The 26987-nt window shown below is 40.0% G+C and overlaps 1 protein-coding gene across 1 annotated transcript in view; it reads left to right on the top strand.

Annotated features, from left to right (window-relative positions):
* LOC143027583 (homeobox protein ceh-32-like) overlaps nt 1-26491 on the top strand; it is a 237275-nt gene extending 210784 nt beyond the window's left edge. Inside the window, exon 2 of the mRNA XM_076188915.1 lies at nt 25265-26491. Within this exon, the coding sequence (XP_076045030.1) occupies nt 25265-25943 (679 nt within the window). The 3' untranslated portion in view covers nt 25944-26491. The remainder of the gene's footprint in view (nt 1-25264) is intronic.
* Nucleotides 26492-26987: the final 496 nt, after the last annotated feature.

Genomic DNA, 26987 nt, shown 5'->3' with positions numbered 1-26987 from the left:
ATATGTGTGTGTTTGTGTGTGTGTGTGTGTGTGTGTGTGTGTGTGTGTATGTATGTATATATATGTATATATATATATATATGTATATATGTGTGTGTGTGTGTGTGTGAGTGTGCGTGTGTGTGTGTGTGTGTGTGTGTGTGTACGTGTCTTTACGTGCAGAAGTATGTCAGTTTGAGATACCTTATATTCAATGTATATGCTCCTATACTCACATATGATTGCTTGCAGGGTCTGACTGCTGGTAAATATTGTGATGTGATGTGATGTGATGTGATGTGATGTGATGTGCGTGTGTGTCTGTGCACATACGCGCATGTGTAGGATTTGTATATCTTTGTATTTATATATATGTACACACGAGTTCGCCCGCGTTTGTGCATGGGTATATGTGAATGTATGTATATATAATTTTTACACTACACACACACACACACACACACACACACACACACACACACACACACACACACACACATATATATATATATATATATATATATATATATAAAAACACATATGTACGTATGTATATGTATATGTTCACATACGCTTGTCTCACTGTTCAGTCACTTGCAATTGTGCTATCAGGAGCCCAAGGAACTTACAGTAAAGTAGCATAAAGTATAAAGAGCATCATGGTAAGCATAAACTGTCGAGGGAAATACAAGTAAAAGGGCGAGGTTGAATGCTGTACGTAATAGTCGAATCGTATGCAATATTCTATGTTTGAATTTATATGTATGTATGCAAATTCGCTCAAACAAATTAGAGTAAAATGACTGTCATGTAGTAAGCATTGTTGCTCTCCACTCACACGGTGCAATTCTGAATTCAGAGTACTGCAGTCATTTGTGTTGACTAAACACCCTCGCACTGTGTTTACCACAATAACGGTACCTCCAATCTAGCCATCTCTCATTCCACACTCCACAGTCTTCTCCAGTAATGCTCTAGAGAAGAACCAGATGCACACCGTCTCTCTGTTCTAGAAACCCTGTATATAAAAGTTTAGGAACCGGCTTTTAACATCCAAGTATTTTTTTATTTACAAGCATTGTCCAGCAAGAGGAAATTCAATTCTGGGATGCATCGGGTCTCCTCATCCTGGTAACCTTATATATGAAAGATTTGGAACCAACTTTAAATATCCAGGCTTCTGATTCAACAAACTATAATGCATAGATTATATTATTGGTCTCTCTATACATATACAGTAATATGCTGTTTTGTTGTTTCTGTATGTTCAATGAATCTCAAAGACTGTTTAGAAAGCGATGAGGAAGAGAGAAAGAGAGTAAGAAGGAGATGGAGAGAAAGAGGCTTGGGGAAACTTAATACAGGACTTTATATATATATATATATATATATATATTTATATCAATGTATATATATATATATAAAAATATATATATATATATATCAATGTATATATGTGTAAATACATATATTATATATATATATATATATATACATATATATATATATATATATATATATATATATATATATATATTCACACTGAATTCTTGCCAGACGAGAACCAATGGGCCCAAACCGCCATGGCGTAGATTCAGTCTAAAAGCAAGTAGAAATAACTTCATCAACAGCGTAATCAATAAATGGGATCAAATTCTCATAGCGGCGAGCATATGTAGAACAGTTCTAATGATTATAATGATTTGGTATAAGGTCGCGAACTCCCTCTATCAGGAAGCTAGGCCGGTGCCCCTTACAGAGGACTTTATAGCGTAGACTTAAATTGATCATGTCCTTGGTCCAACTCGCTGGCGGCAGGTTTCAAACCGCCATCAGTTCGACTTACGCCTCAAATAGTGACGCTCTAACCTGCTCGGATAGCGGGCCAGTTCTGAGTTTTAAAAAGCGAGGAAACGCCTAAATATTTACTTTCTTATTCATGTGTATCATCTTTGTGGAGTGATTGGCTTAGCTATTTCCTTATTTATTTGTATGTTTATTTACTTACTTGTCTATATATTTTTCTACATCAGACCTCGCTGTGGACTGCAAGTTTACTGACATCATTCTTTGCCATTGTAATCCATTGTAATGCATTTAATGCTAATTGTAAGAATCCTTTCATCTGTCTTGTTAGTATGTCATACAGGAAAACCCTTCTTTACTCAAGTGATTATCTACTAAATGCATTTAATCTCATCCCATTCATATGTTCTTGTTTTTGTTCATTTCCCATAAGGACATGTTTCCCTCATATAAAGCCTTTATTTATTTCTCTTAAATAAACTTTCTCTATAGTGGATTAAATCGTCTAGTGATTGCTGGAATAAAAGTATATGACGACTTCTTTTGTGAATGAGTTGATTGGAGTGAAATTTAACCCTTTATGTGGGTGTTAGTTAAGAAAGATGAAGAAACTATACTTCGCAAATGAACTGAAGATGTAGTTGCAGTTTACTGTCCAACAGTATTTTGCAAAATCAGGATGCGAAAGACTGTTCTTAGACACCTTCATGACATCATAGTTCTATATGTGGTATGTGATTAACACAATGCAATTCGAAGTGTACAAAAGGTGTACATGTACATGCAAAAGATGCAGGTGAAGTGCCTCGTTAACGGGGAAAGACTTCCTCACGTTGTCATCATTCATCGATGATGTTTCTGTGTATGACCTCTCCCGGCTAACGAGCACACAAGGTATTTCTCGGTAGCATGCTACTTGGTTTTCCTACTTCGTTTGAGTAGAAATTACTTCGGCTGCGATCTTTCATCTTTCAAATTCCCAAATGTCAAATTACTCTTGAATCACATAATGAGAAGCTGAATGACGAACTAAGAGAAGTTAAACCTAATATACGAATGTTAGACACATTGTTGAGATGTCTAGAATATTGTAACCGAAGTTGATTCTATTCAAACGAAGTAGAAAAAGCAAGTAGCATGCTATCCAAATGTGCAGCCGCCTTAATATGTTGATAACCAATAATATATTAGCAAACTCCCTCATATATACACAAACTTTTACACATGCGTTTTCTTCGACTAAAACTCACTTCCTTTCTATCTCTCGTACTACATCTTTTTATTTCAATTTACCTCTCACTTAAAAAATGCCCGCTTTTCTACCGTTCTCTACAACTATGTCACTGACCCTTTCCCCCGCTTTTGGTTGATATAGATGTAAGCCTCAATGTCCGAGTCTCCTGCCACATGGCTCCTGAGCCCTGATAGATATCCCCTAAAAGTTTTCGGTGGTAATAGTCCCTTTTATACACGACTATCATTTTATTTTCCTACAGAGTTCTCTTCCGATCCCGCGCGAGCAGGTGATCTGTCCTAGGTAGTGCACTGTCCATATAATTCTTATTTCCCTACAGATTTCTCTTTCTCCCCCTCGAAAACCGATCCCTAAGAAGCGGGTCGTCTGATATGCGTAATCCATACTATTTCTTAATTATGCAATTGCACAAACAAAGTCCTACTCGGAGTCAGCATCTCACAGGACATAAAGGTATTTTGTGTGGCTTACTCCTTTATGTACTGTCTATAATGGGACCTTTACAACCTACTAGTTCACTCCGTTCCGGCCAGACAGTCTAGGGAACGGCAATAACAACAACCATTTCACCTTTTTCCAAATACTCTTTCTTCTTTTTCTTTTTTCATGAGATTGTTTCCATTCTAGAATGGCTAAAATGTCCAGGTTCTGGCCAAGCTTGTGGATAAAAGAAGATGAAAAGAAAACATTTGTGTTGTAGTGCGTCAATTATAGTCCCCGAGGTGCCGAAAGACCAACATTTAGGGTGGACATTGTATGCCATATGACCCTCGAAATATACTTATTACAGAGATTCACGGGTGATTACACCCTTCCCAGTCGATCATGTAACATCCTGACGACAAAGACCAATCGTCCATGTGAGGTCTCAACCCTCTCGCCCCTTCTGAAATCCTACACGCAATGGCGTCTGTCATTCAAAGCTTACCCACTCAATGTATAACCATTTGCTCCCTCACCGTTTCTTTCATCAGCACTTCCAAGGGAAACATACGGAGATGAATGAAATAGCCTGGTGTCAGTGGAAATAAAAGAAAAATACCAACTTGCACGAAAGAGTTTAATCAAGATAAGCAACATCCCCCTCTCTACTGTGTGCGTGCCAGTAAGATGAATCAGATACAGTAGCTTAGCGACATGTGCGATAATAGGGAAAGTAAAGGCGGTATCACACTGGGCTATTTTTCCCTCCGACTGTTGGAGCAGATTTGTAGCCCGCAGCTTTCGGGAAGAAATCTGATATGCTGAAGGGAAATTATTGCACTACCGCATAACAAACGTGAATTGTTGAGCAAACTAATTAGTTTACCATACTGATCTTATGGCGGAAAATGTTCTGGAGGTGGGCGGTACCGCCGATTAATAGGAGGTTGAAGGAAAAATAGCTCAGTGTGATAACCTCTCAACACCCAACACGACAGGAACCAAGTCCATATCTTTTCTCCTCGATTAATCGTAACTCATTTATAAGTTGTTTCATATCTTGGTCGAACAATTTCATTTCAAATGACTTTTTCTGTTCCTTATCTTTGTCTCGTCCTCGACCCCCCACTTTTGTCTAATTGTGTTGTTTCCTTCTGCTTTGGGCCATATATTTTCCGAACTCTGGTCTTCTTCATTATTTGGTTTTATTTGTCTTAACGCTTTGTTTATTTATCTTTGCGCCGCAACTCTCTCTGTCAAACGACTCCATACACTACGAACTGTGAAAGGATAGAATTCCTTCCCCAAGCTGGATAAAATAATCTGTTTCAGAGGGTTTAAACAAAACATTTTTACACTGCTGAACCCAGGAAGCTAAAGAGATAATGTGAAATCGTACACGTAATAGCTTACTGCTCTTCTATCCTCTCCATGTAGAGCCATTTGCTGTCCCACCGTTTTTTAGTTCTAAGAAGGAAAGAAGCAAAAACCAGTAGAGTGATTAACGAATGGAATAGATTTAGTAACCATGTAGTAAGTACAGAAACTATTAAGAGAAGACTAGGTAATTTTATGGATAGGGATGATAAGTGGTAATGAACATGGAGCTACCTAGTGTAGGCCTTATTGTCTTTGCAGTCAGTCTCCTTTATTCTTATGTTCTTATGAAGTCTTACTAAAATCGTTTGGCGTTGACCTGGATCAAAATCTTTCAAATGAAAACATGTTGTAGAGGATTAAACTGGTACATCTCTAGTACCTCTATTCTCATGTTTCTTGTTCCTGTTTTTGTTCCATATGGTTCTTGTGTCCTCGTATGATATTTCAAGGACATGCTGAAATTATTCAGCGCCTCCTGGCTGACTATAATTATTCACCTTTAAGCAAAACCAGAAGGGTTAACACAGCCATTTTCCTCCCACATACTACCTCCAACCTATATTTGAATAACTAGAATGGGATTTCGCTTACAGAAATCTAGAATTCTCTAAGAACATTTCAACAGCATGTCTAACATTCGCATAGGTTTACAATCTCTTAGTTTATCATTCAGCCTTGCTATACACGACGGAAAAATAATTTTATATTTTGAGATTTGAAAAATAAAATAGTGTAACCGAAGTCGTTTTTACTCAATCGAACTCTCAACTGTCGGCGTTGGTGAAGCCATTGGAAGCCCAATGTGATAACCCTTTAACTCTTCAATGGGACAACCTGATCTGAGTATGTTATATGAGATATTGTATTGTTTAATGCATTCAATCCCAGGGCCTCGTTTAAAATGAATCCTATTGCCTGACGTCCTGTCCCCTTTACGGTTTCTTCTCTTCATGTTATTCTTCATTCGTCTATTTCCCTATTTACAGTTCTAGCATTTACCTTCTCATCCTCCACTCTTTCCTCCCACCCCAACACCCTTTCTATTCCTCCTCTATCTTCTTCAGTTGCTCCTCCTCCTCCTCCTCTTTCTTCTACCACCTCCCTTCTTCCTCTTCCTCCACCCCTCTCTGGTCCTCCATTTAGTTGCCTTAGTATCGTAATTTGTTCTGTTTCCCGTTGCATTTCCCTTATTTTCCACTTGAGGTGTGTCTCTATCGAATTATGTAGCGTTCGATTCGGAGTCCCAATGCTTTGCTCACTTGGGGCCATTACAACCTCCATGGTGGTTTCCATGAGCAAGAAGAGGCGGATTATCATAATAATTTCTCAAGCAAAACTTCCCACGAACCGTGCAGACTCCGAAAAGCAGTAGATAGATACTTGTGCAGAATGCTGGAGATAGGAGTACGAAAGCTTTGGACGATACTCTGCGAGAGCAGGCGAACATTTAAGGAAATTATGAGTGAGGTTTGCCACCCGCCCCCTCATCGACAATGTACTTAACAGCCGTAACCCTCGCCCAAGGCCACCAGAGTCTCCATGGTGTACCACAGATTTTCAACTTGTTCCATTCAGTTTAGATTGCAGGAAAACTAAGTTGGTTCCAGGTTAAACTAAAGAAATATATATAGCTTCTGTACACTGATATATAAGATGATCAGGGATCATTTGAATATAATCTTATACCTTTGTTTTAAACTTAAATAAAGGGTAGATGATCAGAATGAACGATATTTATTCCACAACTATCGCTCATCCATTCCCTGCTCTCCTCACATCGCTACAACTTGAGTGATCTATGTGTCTCTTGATGCATAGTGATGAACCGACGCTCTTCCTCTTTCCTTGTCCACTCCCAGCAGTCAAATAGTGCAGGTATTGCGAATAAATAACTGTACATGTTTGTATGAGGCGCGTTTTCTTCCGTTCCTCCATTTTCGCATCCCCCAAAGAACTGGCGGGCTGGTGGTTGAAGCCCTCTCCGCGAGATGGCAGTGTAGTCAAAGGGTAAGCAAAACATTACCCAATCGGCCGCTCCCCTTCCATTGTGTGCAAACAAAGTGTGTTACAGGGTACAGGAGAAGTAGGAGTGAGTGAGTGAGTAAGGGAGGGTAAGTTGGGGACTGAAGAGAGGGGAAACATTGGGAGTGATCGGAAGGGAAGTACTGGGAAGGGTTATAAAACGTGATGGTGAGAGTATACACATTGAGAGTTTGGAATTTTGTTTGTTTTGAAGTAAAGATTATGTACCGGTTGTTGTGGTTGTACAGGGAATAAAACTTTGCCGTTATTCTAGAAACGAGAACATTAGATTTCGAAGCTAAATTGGTACATGTTGTAGCGCGTGCGTTGTGAACGGCATACGGGAGAGAGGCATGAAGGAGTGCGGGCGATAAGCGAAGTAGTAATTGGCGGTAGCTAATGTGTCTCGCTGCGGTAGTTGAGGGCGGTTTAACAGATAGCAGATGATGTATTGTAGGGATGTTGTCGCGGTTGCTGTGGTGACGGACGGCAACTAATGTGGTCGAGGGAAGAAGGAAGCTGTTCGGGTCTGAAGTGGCAGCTGGTGGACATGAAGAGGCTGTCATACCGATAGGGAGGAGGAAAAGGAAGTAATTCAGAAAGAGAGGTAAAGAGGAGCCTGCCAGAGAGGGGAAGGCCTTGTTGACAGAGGTGATGTGAGGGGGAGGAGTTTATGCCGACGGTGACCACACTTATGTAGGTGGTAAGCTAGTGGATAGGCTAGGATCTGTGGACAGTGTTTGATGATGATCGATAGGGATGTAGAGAACATAATATTCAAGTGGTCGTGACGACAGACGGTAAACAATTGGTAGGAAATAATGTGCCCATGTAGAACCATTTGTTCATTTATTTACTATCTACCTGTTCACTTATTTATCTATTTATTTATATCTTTGACTAGGAAGTTACCATTTAACTTTTCACTTTTTTATGTACCCATTTGTTGATTTCGTTTTAAGCGTTCGTTTGTACGAAGGGCACACTTGTTGTACAGTTGTCTTTATACATTGTCACTCTGGATATCCTTAATTATTTTTCAGTCTACGTATTAGAATTAATCTATATTAAAATATATCACTTATGTTTTTGCAGTAATGAAAATCAATCCATATGAAAACTCGAATGCGCAGATCTCAGGATATCCAACCACGCTAATAACCGTACCGCCCGAACTCACATTACTGGTCATAGGTTCTTAGAAAATTAATCAAATCCCCTGGCTTTCACCAGAGCAAAATACTTGAATGTCACAATTGGAATATTCAACCCTTATAGATATCCGTAAAAAACGAATCTAGAACTTCTGAACTTCATGGGAGGCCAACAAGCAGTGTCGTGTTCGTATTTTACACGAAGAATCGATGTCTGTTACAAGCACTTTCCCAACAACGTATACAGGTGAAATTATTATGAATATTGGGACATTTTCGTTTTCCCGACACCACTTTTTTCTTTCATAGTTTCCTTGTCTTTTTCTTAACCTAGGCTAACCTAAGGTAACCTAACCTAAGTTAAGCTAACTTAACCTCGCTAGCCAGTTTGGATATGCCTGCCGCAGTCTTGGTGTCGGGGAAACAAAAATTATCCAAGATATCTAAACATCTACGTTCTAGTGCTGAAAAAAGCAAGATGAAGATGGCTTTCCCATTGTGAGGAGAGCTGCTAGCTCTTATAGACTACAACTTACTTCGTAGATTAATACACGTTCAGCTTCCATGGACCGTTGTTCGGATTTCCAACCAGGAAGACAGCGGGAGTGATACAGAAACTGCCGTGGTCAATCACAACGCATGTAACATAACACACAGCTTGCTAATATAAAGACCAATGTATTCTTATGTGAATCTGTCCGGGGCTCGTTAGTAGACCATATTAATGATTTTACTGGCACAGTAAACGTGGTTGTTTGTTTATTGAGCGATCTACACACATATACATATATATATATATACACATATATACATATACATGCACATGTATATATATATACGCATACATACGTACATACACACACACAGACACACACACACACACACACACCACAACACACACACACACATATATATATATATATATATATATATATATACACACACATATATATACATATATATATATATATATATATTTATATATACATATACATATAAATATACATGCATGTACATACATATACATATATCAAGGGCTCTTTCCCCCTTGTAAGGGGGTTTACCGAGTCGAAGCGCATATCCATATTGTAGACAAACAAATCCATTCAACCATCCCTCCCATCTTAGCACCACGCTTTACAACATACTGTGATTCTGCATATTTCCCTTAGCGCTGGCCATTCGAATATTTTTCTTCTTAGTTTGTCTTTAATCTTACTATTCTTTAACAATAAAGACATACCTATACATGTTTATTACTGCTCTGCCTCGAGCTATCTTGAATATTTAAGTATCAAAAAGTCATTTAGCCAACATTCGTAATGGAAAATTGTACATATGAAGCGTGCTTCGGTCCTTAGTTCGCGTACATGTAGTACTTCCTGCAATCATTAGTGTGTTTTTCCCATCTTTCCCACATAAAAGAGGATTAATGAATTTTTACATTTGAGCGGAAATTACACTTAATTTCGACCAAGTTGCGCTGTAGCTGGATACAGAGAGCTGGCGGCGTAATCGGAGGCGTGCTGGTCTCGCATTCGCTTAGTTGTGGGTTCGAATACCACGCTCCTCTACGATTCCCAGCAGTGGCTGTTACCTGCCCAACAGTCCTAGTACATAAGGCAAAGATGACGGCTTCGGCCGCATCTACTCAACGACTATTGGCGTTGGCTCCTCACATGCTTCTGGATCCAGAAGGACATAGTTGATGTAGATCACATCTTGCTAAAGGGGTTATCACACTGAGCTTCCACGGGCTTCACCAGCGCCGACAGCTGAGAATTCGTTTGAGTAAAAACGACTTCGGTTACAACATCTTATTTTTCAAATCTCTAAATATCAAATTATCTTTCCGTCATATACGTATAGCAAAGCTGAATGATGAACTAAGTGATTGTAAATCTATACGAATGTAAGACACACTGTTGAAATGTTCTTAGAGAAGTCTAGATTTCTGTAAAGAAAGCCATATTCCAATTATTCAAATGGAGGTTGGAGATAGGATGTCGGAGGAAAAATAGCTCAGTGTGATAGCCCCTTAATGAGGACAGTCGTGGGTAAAGTCCCTGTCAGATCCGGCCGCTTCCCACTGCAATGATTTTTATCGCGACGGGCAACTCACACCAGCATCTGGTGCCAGATACGCTTTCACCGTGGTGCAAAAATATTTGGTGAGCAGCTGGAGAATCTGACAGAACAGCTGCTATCAGGTACTATTCTCTGCTGCAGGCAGAAGGAAGAGCAGTGCGAGCAGATGTGCTGGAGGAGGCCTGGGGCGGCTGGTGTGGCGAATGTGGTCGGAAAACCACTGTTGGTAGCTGCTCAGTTTTGTGGTCATCGATTGGGCGAGGACGCAGGAGAGTGGGGGAGAAGAGGAAAGAAAGGGAACTCCCGGGACTGCTGTGGAAGGAGCTGTGACGCCCGGGAAGACGGACGAGCAGAGTGGAGACGACCCGGGAGAACAAAGAAACAACGTCGGCGAGACATGCAGAGGAGAGGAGGGCTCGTTTCACGTATCGACTTTTCGCCGTGCGCCGTCCACGACACGATGTCGTGCTTTCAAATAACTATGGGTGTTTGTGAACGCTTTCACATGTGGTCATGATCGTCACGAGTGAAAGCGTCTGTAGACACCGACGGTTATTCGACAACACGACGTCGTGTCGTGGATGGCGCACGGCGAAAAGTCGATACGTGTGAAACGAGCCTAAGGCATTCGGAGGGTGCAGACGAAATTGCGTTTCTGGTGCCGGAGTGATGTTGCGTATGAACATAAGAATGGACGAGACTGCAGGAGACCATCAGGCCTGCACAAGGCAGTTCCATGTCCCTTAACATCTGTCATCCCCATCCATAAATTTATCTTGACTTCTCGTAAAACAACCAATAGTTTCAGCGCTCACTACTTGGTTACTAAGTCTATTCCATTCGTTAATCACTCTGTTGGTAAACCAGTTCTTGCTGGTTTCCTTCTTAAACCTATTTTTGGGGACCTATGATCTTCGGAAGTGTCTCGTGTTCATGAGAGTTCCCAACAGTGTTGAGGTATAGGTCAAAGCGCTCTGGTGTTGTGTTATGGTCTGTGATTTTCCAACGCATCTATAAGCGTTGTGGTGTTGTGTCGGGGGGTCTTAAAGGTGGCGGCACAATAAGGTCTTTCTCGCTAGTATGCTACTTGTTTTTGCTACTTCATTCGAGTAGAAACGACATCGGGTACGATCTTTTGTTTTTCAAGTTTCCATACATACATATACCATACATTTACCAATGGCTTTCTTCCCTCTTACACGGGAGATAGCTTAAAAACAAAGGCATAAAGACCACTCCCACCCATTCCATCCCCTACATACTCCACTCCCCTCTACAGGTACCCTCTTCCCTCCCTCTTGGCACCTCCTGGATGACGGGCCACCTCTGTATCTTGTCCACTGCCCTGGATCAGAAGCAGTGTCGCAAGACACAGCACATCCACAGCAAGGCTGTTTCATTAATTCGGCGACCCCCGCTCTCCGTCCCCTCATGTATAAAAGAAGACGGGGAGAAATCCCTTCGGGTTGCGTCAATTTATTTCTTATACATACTCCCTCACTCCCATCCCCCACTCATTCCCCCTCATGCATCACAACATCATCCATACACAAACCCTCTCCATTCACCCCTATCTTCTGTCCTCTCCCATCCTTCCTCAACAGACATTCCCCTCTTTCCCAATGCCCCTTTTGCCACATCCATCCATCTCATCCTAGGTTGACCATTCATGTTCACTCCTTCTACATCTGCATTCCACACCTCTTTTACTAATCTTTCTTCACTCATTCTTTCCATGTGTCCAAAACATCCTAATACTCTTTCATCAACCCTATCTCTCAACTCCCTTTCCACCCCTGTTTTCCTCCCTACCTCCTCATTTCTCGCTCTATCTAGCCTAGTAACCCCTACCACACTTCTCAGACACCTCATCTCAAACACATTTATACTCCTTCTCTCTTTCTTATGTTCCATGTTTCTGCCCCGTACAGTGCTGCCGGCACAATCACTCCTTCATACAATCTCCTCTTAGCATCTATTCCCAAATGTCTATTTCTCATTACACTTTTTAATCCACCAAGACATTTACTCGCTTCTCTCCACCCCCACCCCCACTCCTCCCTTTCCTGCCACATTCGCACCCAAGTATCTAAAACTATCCACTTCCTCCAGTCTCTCTCCCTAAATACTCACTTCCAGTCTGCTGCCACTTTCTCCCTTTGTACATCTCATCACCTTACTTTTACCCACATTTATTTTCAACTTCCTTCTCTCACACACCTTTCCAAACTCTATCACTAACTTCCTCAATCCCTCCTCTGATCCTGCTACAAGTGCAGTGTCGTCAGCAAACAACAACTGGCTTATCTCCCACTTTCCTCCATTTTCTTTAACCATCTTTAATCCCTGACCCACTAATCTTGCATTCACCTCTCGCACCACCCCATCCATCTATAAATTAAACAGCCAGGGCGACATAACACATCCCTGATGAAGCCCCACCTCTACCTCAAACCACTCACTCTCTCCATTTCTAATCCTAACACAAGCTCTACTACTCTCGTAAGAACTCTTGACTGCTCATAACAGCTTTCCTCCTGCAATACCTCCCACAATGCCTTCCTGTCTACCCGGTCATAAGCATTTTCCAGATCCATAAAAGCCCAAAATACATCCTTACCTTTTCTTATAGCTTTCTCACATATCTGTCTTACCACAAAAATCTGATCTATACAACCCCTACCTGTCCTAAACCCACACTGTTCCTCACCAATTACTCCCTCTGTTCCTCTCCTAATCCGCTCAATCAAGACCCTCCCATAAGCCTTTCCAACTGCACTTAACAAGCTGATCCCTCTAAAACTACTACACTCACACTTGTCTCCCTTTCCCTTCTAAAGTGGAACTATACAGGCACTCCTCCGGCACTTTACCCTCTCTTAAACAAACATTAAATAACCTCATCAGCCAGTCCACCATAACTGTACCTCCCATTTTTAGACATTCTGCATAGCATCCATCCAACCCAGGCGCCTTACCTGCTCTCATCATCTTAACAGCTGCCTTCACTTCATCTTTCCTTATTTCTCCTTCATTTTCCTCACTCATCACGGTCATTTTCTTAGCGCTTCCACTGGAACTACCTTTCCCTCCCTATCCTCCTTTACATTTAGCAATTCCTTTAAATACTCTGCCTACTTTCCTCTCATTGCCTTCTCTTCCATTATCATCTCTCCATCTGCACCTTTAACTTTTCTTCTCTACTTGATTCGCCTCCTCTTCCTCTCTTAATTTCCTTCCAAAACATTTTTAACTACTTTCAAAATTTTGTCATACTCTTACCCCATTTCACATCTGCTCTCCTCTTTGCCTCCCTTATCTTATGCTTTACTTCTCTTCTCTTTACTTTGTACCTCTTATATGATTCCCTCGTCCTAATTTATAACCAATCTATGAAAGCTTGTTTCTTCTCTACGCCCTTCTTTGCTTCCTCATCCCACCACTCACTACCCTTCCTTCTATTTCCTCCCGTCCTCCTTGTTCCACGCACCATCTTTGCACACCTTATGACTCCCTCCTTAAACCATCCCCATTCCTTCTCCACTCCTAGTTCTACTCTATCCTTCACTCCCTCCACTCCTCTCTCAGCTTCTTCTTATACTCCTTCTCCTTTTCTTTCTCATTTAAGCAGTTCACTCTAAGTACTTCCCTACCTTCTGCCCTTTTCCTCTTTCTCACACCTATTCTCCACTCTCAACTTACCTTCCACCAGAAAATGATCTGATATTCCCCCACTCTCTCCCCTTAGAACATGTACATCCTTAACTCTTCCTACTATACTCCTGGTTACCACTATATAGTCCATTAATGCTCTATCTACCACCCTTCCATTCACCATGTTCTCCCATGTGTACTTGTGTTTGACTTTCTTCCTAAACACTGTATTTGCTATCATCAACTCTCTTTCGAGACACATCTCTACCATTGACTCTCCACTACGATTTTTCCTGGAACTCCATACTTCCCAATCACTCCGTCTATTGGTTCCTTTCCTACCCTAGCATTAAGGTCTCCCAACACCACTACATTGGTATTTCTCCCTAATCCCTCTATGCACTCATTTAAATCCATCCAAAAAGCCTCCCTTTCCTCTACACTCTTCTCACTACCAGGCCCATACGCACTTACAAAAACCCACATCTCTCTTCCCAGCTTCATCTTCATCCACATTAACCTTGAAGAAACCTCCTTCCACTCCACTTCATGCTTGTCTATCTCTTCACTTACTTGTATAGCCACCCCTTGATTTCACTCAGTGCCAACACATCCATCTTTCTTCTCACATAGTCTATCTCTTCCCTTTTACTCTCATTTTTTTTTCTTTTTTTTTTTTTTTTTTGTAGGACCACAGGTAGCAGGATTCCTAGTCCTATCCCCGTACAGTTTTTTGTCATTACGTACGACTCAAGTGGGAAGATTTGGTGGCAGCATTCTTTTCCCCCATCACAGGGTAGGCGAAAAAAGGAAATGAATATTCAGAGAAATAGTACAGGACAGTAACAAGGGGTGGGGGGACAGCATAACGGAGGGACAGTCGCAGTATAATAAAGTGTCATCATTTCTCAATGAACAGAGGCTTCCTCTATCACAGACAAAATGGTGTGGCTCTGGTCGGTAGGGGCGCCCCATATAGACCCTAAAGTATCAACTGCATGCTACTTTGCCACAATAACATGCAGCCAATACCCCGGACGGTTTTTGCTACCTCATTCGAGTAGAAATGACATCGGTTACGATTTTTTTTTTTCAAGTTTCCAAATGTCAAATTACTCTTGCGTCATAGAGTGAGAAACTGAATGATGACTGAATGACGACTAATTGGCACATTGTTGAGATGTTTTTACGGAAATCTAGAATATTGTAACCGAAGTCGTTTCTACTCAAACGGTGGGTCCCCAGACTGGCCGTGGTGAGGTCACCTAAATCTACAAGTAAGACAAGTGAGACAAGTAAACGAAGTAGCAAAAGTAAGTAGGATGCTAGCGAGAAATGCCTAGTGTTCCGCCACATTAACATTTTGTCGCCCTTTTGCTACCGCGGCTCCGGATTGCCCACAAGGATAGAACCGCTGGTAAATTACGGTCCACAACAACAGTCCCTTTACTACCGGGAGGTAACATAGAGACATATTAAAGTGACGGCACACTAGGCTAGCATGCTACTTGCTTTTGATACTTCGTTTGAGTAGAAACGAGTTCGGTGACAATATTCTAGACTTCCGTAAGAACATCTCAACAATGTGTCTAATATTCGTATTCTAGGTTTAAATTCTCTTGGTTCGTCATTCAGCTTCTCACTATAGGGCGCAGGAGTAATCTAACATATGGAAATTTGAAAAATGAAAGATCGTAACTGATGTCGTTTCTACTCAAAGTATCAAAAGCAAGTAGCATGCTAGCGAAAAATGTATAATGTGCCGCCACGTTTAGATAGCCTGTTGGCAGCCAGAATAAAAAAAGATAAAGTGCCGCCCAGGACACAAAATGTGAACAGAGGACAGGATTAAGTGATGTGGATAATGCTATCCTAGTGAGGATGGATTGTTCATTATCACCGTGTGATTGTGTGATTAGGTTGAAAGGGAGATGGAATGAGGTAAAATTAAAGAAGATTGGGGGGTGGACGCTAAGAGTGATGACATGGAGCTTTGGCACAGGTAATCTAGACAGATCACGTGGCGTCAGTTTTGTTTTCCCATTCTATTTCATTTTATCATCATTATCAGCAGCAGCAGCAACATTATTATTATTGTTGTTGTTATTATTATTATTATTATCATTATTATCATGTTTGTTATTATTATTATTGTTATTATTATTATCATTATTATTATTATTATTATTATTATTATTGTTATTATTATTATTATTGTTATTACTATTACTATTATTATTATCATTATATTATTATTATCAGTATTACTATTATTATTATATTATTATTATTATTATTATTATTATCATTATCATCATTATACTATTATCATTATCATTATTACTATTATTATTATATTATTATTTTATTATTATTATTATTATTATTATTATTATTATTATTATTATTATTATTATTATTATTATTATTATTATTATTATTATTATTATTATTATTATTATTATTATTATTATTATTATTATTATTATTATTATTATTATCATTATAATTGTTATCATCATAATTATTATTTACTATTTTTCAGCAATAACAAGTGCTGCCATCAATATCTCAGTATTGGAGTCAATGAGGTGTGTAAAGGAGAGATTTAAGAAGGGCAGCAGAATGGAGGGCCAGTTGAAGTTGAACATAATCACCATTTATTTACTTATTTATTTTTTTGAGTGGAGATCAGTGTTCAATCTTTAAAGAATGACACGTGACTTGGTCTACTGGGATGACACTGAAATCCCTAAAATATTGATTGCAGTCAACAGCACAAACGGATTTGTTTCAATCACGTTCACTTGATATACGTGTGTGTGTGTGTGTGTGTGTGTGTGTGTGTGTGTGTGTGTGTGTGTGTGTGTGTGTGTGTGTGTGTGTGTTTCACCATGGTCTTGGATCACGTGTTAGACTCGTGATCGACAGCTATTTCCCTCCCGGAAGAGCGCTCAGAGTTCATGTAATTACCTAGTTGTAATATACGGGAGGGGAGCTATGCTCGTGAGGACCCGTCTTTGTATCTCTCCGCATCAAGTTTTATCTTAAAATCTTGTATAGTGTTTGCACATACTGTTTTGTTGTCTAATTTGTTCCATGTATTAATCGCTCTGTGTGGGAAACTGTTCCTTTTCAAGTTTTTTCTATAGCTATCTTTTTTCAGTTTATTTCCGTGTCCTCTCGTTTTACCGTTGTGTGTGTGTGTGTGTGTGTGTGTGTGTGTGTGTGTGTGTGTGTGTGTGTGTGTGTGTGTGTGTGTGTGTGTGTGTGTGTGTGTGAGTGTAAGAGAGAAAGATTCACCATGGTCTTGGATCATGTGTTGGAGTCGTGATCGACAGCTATTTCCCTCCCGGAAGAGAGCTCAGAGCTCATGTATGACCGATTTATGGGTAATGCTGTGACTGTACACGTACACACACACCCAACTCCCCGCGCACGAGAGTTGGAGTAACGACCCCCAGCGCAGCGATACTGAAATTATTTCAGTCCGGGGGGGGATTCGAACACGGATCGCTGTAGTAGCAGCCGGGAACTCTACCGTTGCGCCACGAGTCGTGCATGTGTGTGTGTGTGTGTGTGTGTGTGTGTGTGTGTGTGTGTGTGTGTGTGTGTGTGTGTGTGTTTGTGTGTGTGTATGAGGTAATATCAAACTGCTGATATCTTGGTAGATGCAGAGATCAGTATTACATAAGAATTCCAAAGACCGTACTTCATACCCTGACATAAGTCTATTCAAAATCTCTTGTCTACCTACCCGAGAGAGAGAGAGGGAGAGAGAGAGACAGAGAGATTTCAGGCGTAGAATGCTTTCTTTCCACACTCATGTCTTTTGCCTGTAGCTATGCAACGAAGATTCGTGGTGTTCGGTGTACGAAGCGCAGACCTTATCTAGGTTACCAACAGCTTCTATAATGCTCCTACCACTCGAGCTTGTTGGAAATCCGTCTCAAGGACTGAGGCTCTGTGGGTTAAGGGTGCGGAAACAGTAAAGGGGGGTCGGCTGCTTTGGAGGCCTGACTCAGAGGACAGACTCTTCCTGAACCCCCGGTCGCTTCGTGGCTGGGCTCTCCGGCCCGCAAGGTGAGGGTTCTTCTTGTTGTGGAATGGACGTGTCTGAGAACTTATGTGCTTCTAATGGTAGTGGGTTTCTTTTGTTGTACAAGAGGCGGTGCTTTGTGAGGAGGTTTGTTGTCCAATTTGGTGTTTTTGTGTCCGTATTTTGAGTGCGGACTCTTTGTGTTCGTGTACATAGATGCAAGTATAATGTATAGGAAACTGGTGTTCAGATGTTGAGACTATTGTTGCATTTACTTTACAAAAGTTGCCTAGAAATGCGCTATTCCCCTTCAAGTATAGAAAATATTTTGTAAATTTACTTTTTCTAGCAACAACAGATTTCTGACTCTTCAAAGAAACTTACTGAAGTCCTCTTTTGATATTTGGCATTAAAAATGTTCTGGCAGGTTTCTTTGAATCTTTTCCATATTTTCCATAATTTTTTTCCAGTGAAACTTCAGTCTTGAAAAAAAATTAATAGATAAATTAGTAACGAAATGAATAGATAAATAGATAATAAATAAATAAATGAATAGATAAATAGATAGACAAATAGATAACCAATCAAATAAATCAATGAATAAATCAATCAATAAATAAGTAAATATAGATAAACAGCCACATAAGCCATCACATTAAGCAGGGCCTAAGGAGTATGGATACAGAGAGAGGGTGAGGTAGAATTCCACACTTCTAAAAAAATAAATAAAATGCAAGATAAGTTCATCAGTTTACTAATGTGTCATGTTGGAGATTTCTCAGTAATATTATTGAGATGGCATGCAGTTTGCAGGTAATTCTCCTTGGTCGAAACTTAACTCCCCGACCTGATAAGCACTGACATTTAGGTCAAACGAAACATCAGTGACATCTTGATTTGGTAAGAGCTTAGAGAGATTTTTAAGGACCTTAGTGATGGACACCTGTACACATCTTTTGTTTTATTACTTATATAAAATTCTATGCAATGAAAATCAATCAAAATGATTTTTTGGAGCCATTTCTGCTAAGATGTTGACAGTGGATGCACAAACTTTGCTGCAACCGATCCCAGCCTAAATCTCTATTCGAATTACTAACCATGTAGTGACCGCTGAAACAATAATTTGTTTTAAGAGAAGTTTTGACAACTTTATGGATAAGGGTGACAGGTGGTAAGAGACATGGGACTGCCTAGTGTAGGCCTTATGGTCTCTTGCAGGATCCTCCATTCTTTTGTTCTTATGAATTGGACAAACATGACTGAAACAAAATTTCAACACAACTACACGTCTATCTAGAGCAGGTGTTCTGAACCATTTTCCCGTTAAGTACCCCGAGAGTCATCAGAACATCGACCCATACCCCCCATTAACTTGACAGATTATAGAATGCTAATATATTAAGACTAATTGAATATACAATGGCACCGCAATGGATATCAAATGTATCAACTTGTAATTACTTTACTCATCAGTTAAGCATTAACATAAAAAACAATGTACAATCCTGCAAATTTAAATATTTCTTTCGCTAGTCATCTAAGTACCGGTTAACCGTCTCGACAACCCCAGGTCGAGAATATCTGATCTAGTACCTCTTCTAGTGTTTAGTCACCGCTAGTTGTGGAGGGAGTCCCTGAACATTCGCGATTTTCTATGAAGTCAAATACTATACATCAAAAGCTAGACAGAAACTCCACACCAAAATCCCCAAAACGGCTCACTGCGTCTGTTACACACACACACACACACACACACACACACACACACACACACACACACACACACACACACACACACACACACACACACACACACACACACACACACACACGCATACACACACACACACACGCACACACAGACACACACACAAACGCACGCACACGCACGCACACACACACACATACACACACGCGCGCGCGCGCACGCACGCACGCACACTGAGCGTCTTATTTCCGGTTTCTGGTAAAAAATAAATGAATGCACACTATTTGCTCAGTTCGTCTTCTATTATTTCAAATGTGAACCACGACTAAACACTGTAACTAAAATGACGGAACACACGACTGATGGTGTAGAATTTATGGCATCATAGAGCCGTGAACATGATAGAAATGTTTAGACAACACTGCATAAGTCAGGGGCAAATGGAACAGGAAATGTAGTACCTGTGTTGATATGTTCTATATCACACAATGTTTGTTACTGTCTCGTTCCATGTCAAATGTACATCGACTGCATATCAGCTGTGTTTTAAGTTTACATGTAGCAACATTGTTCTCGTCACCATGTGGTGTACTGTTTTCTGCGTTTATTTCCATATTTGCTGTTATGACTTTAAGGAAATAAATATTATTCTATTCGCTTTTTGAAAGACGTTTCTAAGTTTTCCAAAGTCCGTTTTGTTATACATCAGTCTTCCTTTTCTGTATTTCTAATTTCTTTCCATATACTCGTATATTTCCTCTTTTAATTCAAACTCAAGTAGTATGTGGTCACTTTTCCCAACTGGTGTCTTGTATTCAATTTCATCCAAAATTTCAGGATCTGATGTAAATATTATATCTAGTCTCGACGGTTATTCATTATTTCTATATCTGGTATTTTCTTTTACCCTTTGTGTCATTGTCAATTAATATATTTCCCCAAAGGTCATCTCCACCTTTCACTATCATCTCTTCCCAACATATTTCTCTGCAGTTAAAATCTCTCATAAGTACTACGTTTCCTCCGTCCTTCAGAATCTCATTTAATGAATGCCTTGTGTCTTCTAACATTTTAGAATAATCGCTCCCTTTCCAAGAACCCAATTTTGGGGGCACATAAGTCACCACAATTTTTTTTACTTTTCATGTCATTATTTTCAACTTTTATCATGATTATTTTCACACTCTTTTCTCCCTCTGTAATTTTCGTCACATTTAAGTTTTTCTTAGTCAAAAACATGACTCCTCCACCCTGTTTTTCCTCTCTATTTTTCATTCAGTGATAATATAATTCTTGTCCAACAATATTTGGTGGTAGTAGACCCCTTAATTTCGTCTCCACAATCCCCATTATATCTGGTTTTTCTTCTGACAAATAATTATCTATCATCTTAATCCTGAGATCGAACCGTCTATGTTAGTATGTCACATTTAATTTTTTCCTTCTCTATCTCATTCTCTGTTCCTTTCGTTTTTTTTTTCTTTAATATACACTTTCCTCAGCCTCATGTCTAGTACTCTCCAATAGAACTCCTTCCTTTTGATCTCCGTTCTTTTCACGTTTTTTTTCTTTAGATTCACTTCTTAGTGTCTTCTTTTTCTTCATCGTTCATTTCCTTTTTTTATCCAAATACTTTGATAGTTTTCACTATTTGCTAACCTTCCTGCTTTTGCTAATACTTCTTCTGATACAATTTGTGGTCTTAATTTGATCTTTAGAGGTCGATTTTTTTTTCTTTCTTTTTTTTTTTTTTTAGTATTGCCCCATTCTATGTAATTCTTCTATTTCCTTTTATATTTTTTGCTCTTCGTCTTGTACTGCTTTCAGAAATTTTCTTATTTCATTCTCTTCCTTTTTTTCTCAAATGCCTAACTAGCTCATGTTTTTCTTTAATACCATATACTACTATGCACTTTTTTGTCTACTGTAACCCAATTTTCTTTCTCTTTAATTACTTGAATAATTGTATCTTTGGTATTCTCCTGCGTTTGTTGTTGGATAACTTCTTTGAAATCAATCTCCTGGCTTTCTTGGTCTTTTTTCCATTCTTTTCTGGTTTTCTGTAAGTCATCCTCTCCTATATTTCGTTCAACCTTCTCGGTCACCGCTTTAATTTGTTTATTCACCTCTTCTTTTTTGAGGTCTCATTATTGGTGGTATTTTTGCTTTTCATTCTTTTATTTTCACTTTTTACTTTGATTAATTCTTCTATAAATTCACTTACCTCGTTATTTATTTCTCATTTTATTTCTTTAAGTCCCTCAGTTCTTTGTAGGTTTCGTTGCACTCATTCTTTAGGTGCACGATTTCTTTTTTAGCACCATAATCTCTTGATTACATTATCTCATCTCCTTTTCTATACTTATAATTCTACTCAGTCTTCTGTCATATTAAATCTAGAAAAAATGTCTTCGTCATCATACCTTAAAACGCCTAATGATATTTTGATGTTTTCACTACGCTTCGGTATTGCACCAGTAGGGGTCTCTGCTCTTCCAATGTTTATGTTAGGTTCAACTCCATCGCCATTTCCTGGTCTGTTTCGATTCATTTTAATTTTCCTTAATACTCTTTTTTTCCCACTATATTAGATCCTCACGGGCATCCACAAATATTCCCCTTCCCATTTAATACAAACTAGGTTTCCTGTTATATCTATAGTTGAGAAGTCGCATCGTCTCTCGGGAGCTCTAGATGAGACGTCTTTACACTGTGACGATCGACGTGAGCGCGCGTGTATGTGTTTGAGTGTGTGCGTGTGTGTTTATGTGAATATATGTATTTGATGATATCTGATATCACGCATTAATCTTAAGTATATCTGCGATCATACTGACAAAATATTTAAACACAGATACGTAAGCCATTTGTGTGTACCATTTTCAATGGTATATTAGTAGATATATTATGATTTCGTTGCACACAATTAACCCAATACTGAAACCTTCTTTATACTACCGCCATTTTATATATTTCTGGGACAGTTCCTGGTCGTCGATAAGATGATTACAACACTAAGATTTGAAGAGCTTGACACTATGACAATGTTTAGGCTCTAGCTGTACAATTTTCTATATGTAAGTCATCATGAAAACCGATAATCATAAATATTGTGAAAAATTTGTAGGTATAATGGATATAATGTTTTTAGCATTAATTACTTAGGTAAATGTTATTTTGATATCTGTGCTCTTTGAGATATATGAAGTAAACGAAACTGATGGATTACCAGTTGCTAACACACGCACACACACATACACACGGGCACACACACAAACACACACGCACGGACACACACAAACACACACACATAGACACGCACACACATACACATATACACACACACATAGGCACGCACATACATACACACACACACACACACAGGCACACACACGCGCGCGCGCGTAGGTACGCAGGCACTCACAAAGGCACGCACGCAAATATGCGCGCGTTCAATCCATTCTGAAGTTAAGTTGACCAGCTGGCAGGATCATTAGTCCCGGGCGGGACTTGGGCTGTTGGTCCGTGGCAGTAGACAACAACTGTGGTTGGTTGTGATAAATCTCACCATCGATTTTGTGGTGAGTGTGTGATTGTCTGGGGATAACGATGTAGCTACTCTTCCCTCGTCAATTTCTCGAGTTTGTGTATTGTCATCCGACAAGGGAAGTATTTCAAATCGTGCTCTGTATCGCTCGGTCGTTGTTCGATCAAGCGTTTGCAGACAGTAGCTGCCACTCCTTCTGGTGATAAGATCTCAAACAATATCCTAGGGAAACTCATCCTAAGCGCAAACTGAGACAGGTGAAGAAGGCGACGTAGCACAGAGCAAAGACAGATTTCCTGTTTCTGAATTGAAGTACAGTTTAGACTCCTCTCTAATTTGACATGCTTCTAGGCGTACTACCTCAGCATTTCAAGAGAGAGAGAGAATATAAATGTACTTCAATTCAGCAACAGGAAATCTGCCTTTGCTCTATGCTGCGTCGTCTGTGTCGCCTGTGTCGCCTGCATCTCAGTTTGCGCTTATGCTCAGAATTGAATCAAACCCCTTTACCGTTGACCAGGACAGATGGATGAGCTTAATCGAAATAAATCTGATCTTTTCAATTCAGAGTTTTAATTCCTGAATTGGCGAGATAGTGTAAATGGCTTCAATTTAGGGCTACCCCGGAAATGGCTTGAGAAGGCAACACCCAGTGAAATAAAAATGTATGATATTAAGTTGTTCAAAAGTGCAGAACAAATATGTAAAGGTGGGGGCACACTACGCATTTCTCGCTAGCATGCTACTTGCTTTTGCTACTGCGTTTGAGTAGAAATTACTTCGGTTACTATCTTTCGTTTTTCAAATTTCCAAATGTCAAATTACTCCTGCGTCATACAGTGAGCAGCTGAATGATGAACTATGAGAAGTTAAACCTATATGAATGTTGTTGAAATGTTCTTACAGAAGTCTAGAATATTGTAACCGAAGTTGTTTCTACTCAAACGAAGTAGCAAAAGCAAGTAGCATGTTAGCCTAGTGTGCAGCCATTTTAACACTTCCCATGGTAGAAATGACAAATTCTTCAGTCATGATTACTATATCTATCCCATGATCACCTTTACGATCGGAAGCGTGCGTGGTCTCGTATCTTCCCAGTCTTGGGTTCGAGTCCCGCACTCCTCTCCGATTTCCAACAGTGAATGTTAAGTGTCCTAAAAGTCCAAGCGCATAAGGCAATGGTGACAACTTCGGCAGCAACTATTCTGCCTCCTAGCGTATATTCCTCACCACTTTCTATCACCGCTATGTTTTATCTAAAGTATTATCTTTCTTCTCAAGAATCCTATTTTCTAGAGTATATATATATATATATATATATATATGTGTGTGTGTGTGTGTGTGTGTGTGTGTGTGTGTGTGTGTGTGTGTGTGTGTGTATATATGTGTATATATATATATATATATATATATATATATATGTGTGTGTGTGTGTGTGTGTGTGTGTGTGTGTGTGTGTGTGTGTGTGTGTGTGTGTGTGTGTGTGTGTCTGTGTGTGTGTGTATGTGTGTGTGTGTGTGTGTTTAGAAGATCTGCCAAGGGATCCGAACCCTGACCTGTGCGTGCATAATCACGAAGCCAAGACGCTAGCGACCGAGCTAAGTGCGATGAAGACGTAGTCTCATTTTCATCCAATCTCCATATTAGGCTAGCCCTCCGACAAGTGTATGTTTAAGACAGATTGAACATTTTTGGCATAGCTCCTAAAAATGTTCAATCTGTCTTAAACATACACAATTTGTCGGAGGGCTCACTTAATATGGGTATTGGATGAAAATGAGACTACGTCTTCTCCAGCTACGTGAAGTGTGGTCGGGGACTTGTACAGTCCTTTTGAACCATCGCACGTGGCTAGGCCGCTAGCGTCTTGGCTTCGTGATTATGCACGCACAGGTCAGGATCCCTTGGCAGAGCTTCTAAAAATGTTTATTCTGTCTTAAACATACACAACACATACTGTATATATATATATATATATATATATATATATATATATATATATATATGCGTGCGTGTGTGTATGTGTGTGTGTGTGTGTGTGTGTGTGTGTGTGTGTGTGTGTGTTTGTGTGTGTGTACGTGTATATATATATATATATATATATATATATATATATATATATATATATATATATATGTACATATATTTATCATGAGCCCCCTCTTTTAATTTTGAAACTATATCGTCTTGCATGTTGTCTTTGCAGGCTGCAGCAGTATGGTTCCACGGGTCTACCAGCCAACCACTCGGAAGGAGGAGCTCGCTCTCCGTTGGACGATGACGAGGAGGAGGACCTGATCAACCCGGGATCTCCCACTCACATCGAGGACGACATTTCAGAGGACGAACTCTCCTTCGGTCATCGCTCTCCTCCCCCAACCTCTGTTGCCTCAGCTACTTCCTCATCATCATCAGAACCTCAAAGTCTTCCCGCTACCGAAGAAGGTCAAAGAACGCTGAAGACGTCTGCCTCTTCGCCTTCGCCCTCCAAGGAGAAGAGCAAAGAGTCCGAGCACGGCAAGCCCGAGAGCATCCTCTCCACCACCACGTCTTGCCCGACCTCATTACCGGAGACGACCACGGCGGCCTTGCAAGCCTTGGCCCCGGCACTCACCATTGCCTCCCTCGTAACGTCACACAAAAGACCGGCTTCGCCCCTATTGGATCACCACAATCACCACCACCACCCTCACCACCACCCCCTCCAACACGTCACGCCCATCAAGCCCATCCCGGAACGTCACTTGGGATTCCCCACCATTCCGCCTCTGACGAAGAGACCATTCACAATCTCCCCGATTCCGCCAATATCCGAACATTTTCTCCCGACGCCGAGGGCATTCCAACCAGTTCGCCTCATCCACCGGCCCGAGGACGAGACCTGAGAGTGGGTGGAAGATGAGAGCAAGGAATAGATAGGATAGATGATAGAATAGAACCATACATGTGATATACAGGTGTAATGAGCCTCGTTTAAATATTATGGGACTTATGAAAGTAATTTGTTAAATCTTAATGAATAGAGAAATACAGGACGGGTGAGGATGGAACATTTGATAAACAAACACATTGACCTTATTCATAAGCAGGGTTAAACGATATTTTGCACTGTGTACACCTTTAAGTACTTCAACCTTATCATCCTCCAGAAGAAAAAGGGAAAGAATTCATAAGTATAGAGTGGCTCAAAAGTCACTGAGGGGTTTCAATTCTTAATAACTGCTTTATTATTACAAATAGATGTATGGAGTTTTAAGACATACATACTGATCAATAAGGCCTCGTGCAAATTAGGTTCTATTATCTCCTATATATTGTATTAAAATTCCACACATCAATTTGTAACAACAAGACTGTTATAACGAGTTAAAACCCCTTAGTGACTTTTGAGCCACGCTGTTAAAAAAAAAAAAAAAGCTAGGATGTATCTTGTTTGTCTGTAGGGGGAGTGGGTAAGGGGGAGGGGGGAAGAGGGAAGTGGGAGGGGGGAGAGACCGTCGAAGGTCGGAAGGTTCTCAAATTTAATCCAAGTTACTTTAATTTAACACTCAAGATTCGTTGACCTCGATTCAACCGACGAGACGGTAGCTTTTTCACAAGCAGAAAAACGATTTGCTTGTATATATTTTCGATGTATGTGACTTTCATGTCCGCAGAAAATGCTAACTTTAAAGAAAGTTGACTTATCATATTTGAGGCGTCCAGAAACAGAGGGGCATCCCTGCCACTTCTATTGGTTTCGAGATAAGTACGGATCATGAAAAGCGTTAAGCCTACTCTCTCTCTCTCTCTCTCTGTATATATATATATATATATATATATATATATATATATATATATATATATATATATATATATATATATATCCGTGCATAACTCGAAGCTAGTAAAAGTGGCGGGGATGCCCCTTTGTTTCTAAATGCCTCATT

This window comes from Oratosquilla oratoria, chromosome 8, assembly GCF_046742065.1.
Source record: "Oratosquilla oratoria isolate Oo_2021 chromosome 8, ASM4674206v1, whole genome shotgun sequence".
Classification (NCBI taxonomy): Eukaryota; Metazoa; Arthropoda; class Malacostraca; order Stomatopoda; family Squillidae; genus Oratosquilla; species Oratosquilla oratoria.
The sequence above is the reverse complement of the archived record's forward strand: the minus strand, read 5'-3'. Positions and strand labels throughout refer to the sequence as shown.